Here is a 1,239-nt window from a genome sequence, read left to right as displayed (position 1 = left end):
GACATGCAGGAGTGAGCAAGGACATGCAGGAGTGTGTCAGAGTGTGCAAGGACGTGAAGGAATGTGCAAGAGGATGCATGTGCAAGCAAGGACATGTAGGAGTGTGCCAGAGCGTGCAGGAGTGAGCAAGGACACGTAGGAGTGTGCAAGGATGTGAAGGAATGTGCAAGAGGATGCACGTGCAAGCAAGGACATGTAAAAGTGTGCCAGAGCGTGCAAGGATGTGTAGGAACATGCAAAAGGATGCACGTGTGTGCAAGGACACGCAGGAGCGCACAAGAGCATGCAGAAGTGAGCAAGGACATGTAGGAGTGTGCCAGAGCGTGCAAGGATGCATGGGAGAGCGTGCAAAAGCACACACATGTGTGAGCAAGGACGTGCAGGAGCATGCGAGAGCATGCAGGAGTGAGCAAGGACATGTAGGAGTGTGCAAGAGCACGCAGGAGTGAGCAAGGACATGTAGGAGTGTGCCAGAGCGTGCAAGGATGTGTAGGAATGTGCAAAAGGATGCACGTGTGAGCAAGGACACGCAGGAGCGTGCAAGAGCACACAGGAGTGAGCAAGGACATGTAGAAGGGTGCCAGAGCATGCAGGAGTGAGCAAGGACATGTAGGAGTGTGTCAGAGTGTGCAAGGACGTGAAGGAATGTGCAAGAGGATGCACGTGCCAGCAAGGACATGTAGGAGTGTGCCAGAGCGTGCAAGGAGGGGGGGGGGGGGAGGAGGCCCTCCGAGGAGACCCCTGTCCCTCACCTGCCAGAGCTTTGATGCGGGAGCGCTCGAAGAGCCGCGCCGAGCTGTTGTCGTTGTCCAACTCATCGTCGGAGGCGTCCCAGCGGACGTTGATGCGGCTGTACTGCTGCTGCAGCTCCAGCTGCTCGTAGTCGTTGGCCGAGGTCATGGTCCCGGTGGCCCCCGACCCCCCGGGGGTGGCCCTCGGCTACCGGCGAGAGGCCCCTGGTGAGAGGGTGGGGGTGGCCGTTGGGGACAGGGGACAAGGCCGGGAGGGCTCCTCGGTGGCCCCCACGGCGCGGCACGCGGGGATTTGCGGCTCTGAGCCCGGTTAAGCAGCTCAGAGGGATTTAACCTCCCCTCCTCCCCAGGTGTTGGGGGGCACCTGGGTGCTGCACGCACCGGGGTGGGTTGGGGGGGGTGAGTTGGGGGGGTCACCCTACCCCCATAACCAAACCGTGCCCCTTCCCCACCCCGGTGGTCCCCCCAGCCCACCCCAGGGGTGTCC

The 1,239-nt window shown here is 61.2% G+C and overlaps 2 protein-coding genes across 2 annotated transcripts in view; both read right to left on the bottom strand.

Annotated features, from left to right (window-relative positions):
- The window catches only part of SPTB (spectrin, beta, erythrocytic), a 55,006-nt gene extending 53,957 nt beyond the window's left edge, over positions 1–1,049 (bottom strand). Inside the window, exon 1 of the mRNA XM_014948781.1 lies at positions 753–1,049. Within this exon, the coding sequence (XP_014804267.1) occupies positions 753–900 (148 nt within the window). The 5' untranslated portion in view covers positions 901–1,049. The remainder of the gene's footprint in view (positions 1–752) is intronic.
- A 22-nt stretch (positions 1,050–1,071) lies between these two features.
- The window catches only part of LOC106891949, a 1,943-nt gene continuing 1,775 nt past the window's right edge, over positions 1,072–1,239 (bottom strand). Inside the window, exon 3 of the mRNA XM_014948780.1 lies at positions 1,072–1,123. Coding sequence (XP_014804266.1) covers positions 1,072–1,123 — 52 coding nt within the window. The remainder of the gene's footprint in view (positions 1,124–1,239) is intronic.

Source organism: Calidris pugnax, unplaced genomic scaffold (genome assembly GCF_001431845.1).
Source record: "Calidris pugnax isolate Ruff unplaced genomic scaffold, ASM143184v1 scaffold107, whole genome shotgun sequence".
NCBI lineage: Eukaryota > Metazoa > Chordata > Aves > Charadriiformes > Scolopacidae > Calidris > Calidris pugnax.
The sequence above is the reverse complement of the archived record's forward strand: the minus strand, read 5'-3'. Positions and strand labels throughout refer to the sequence as shown.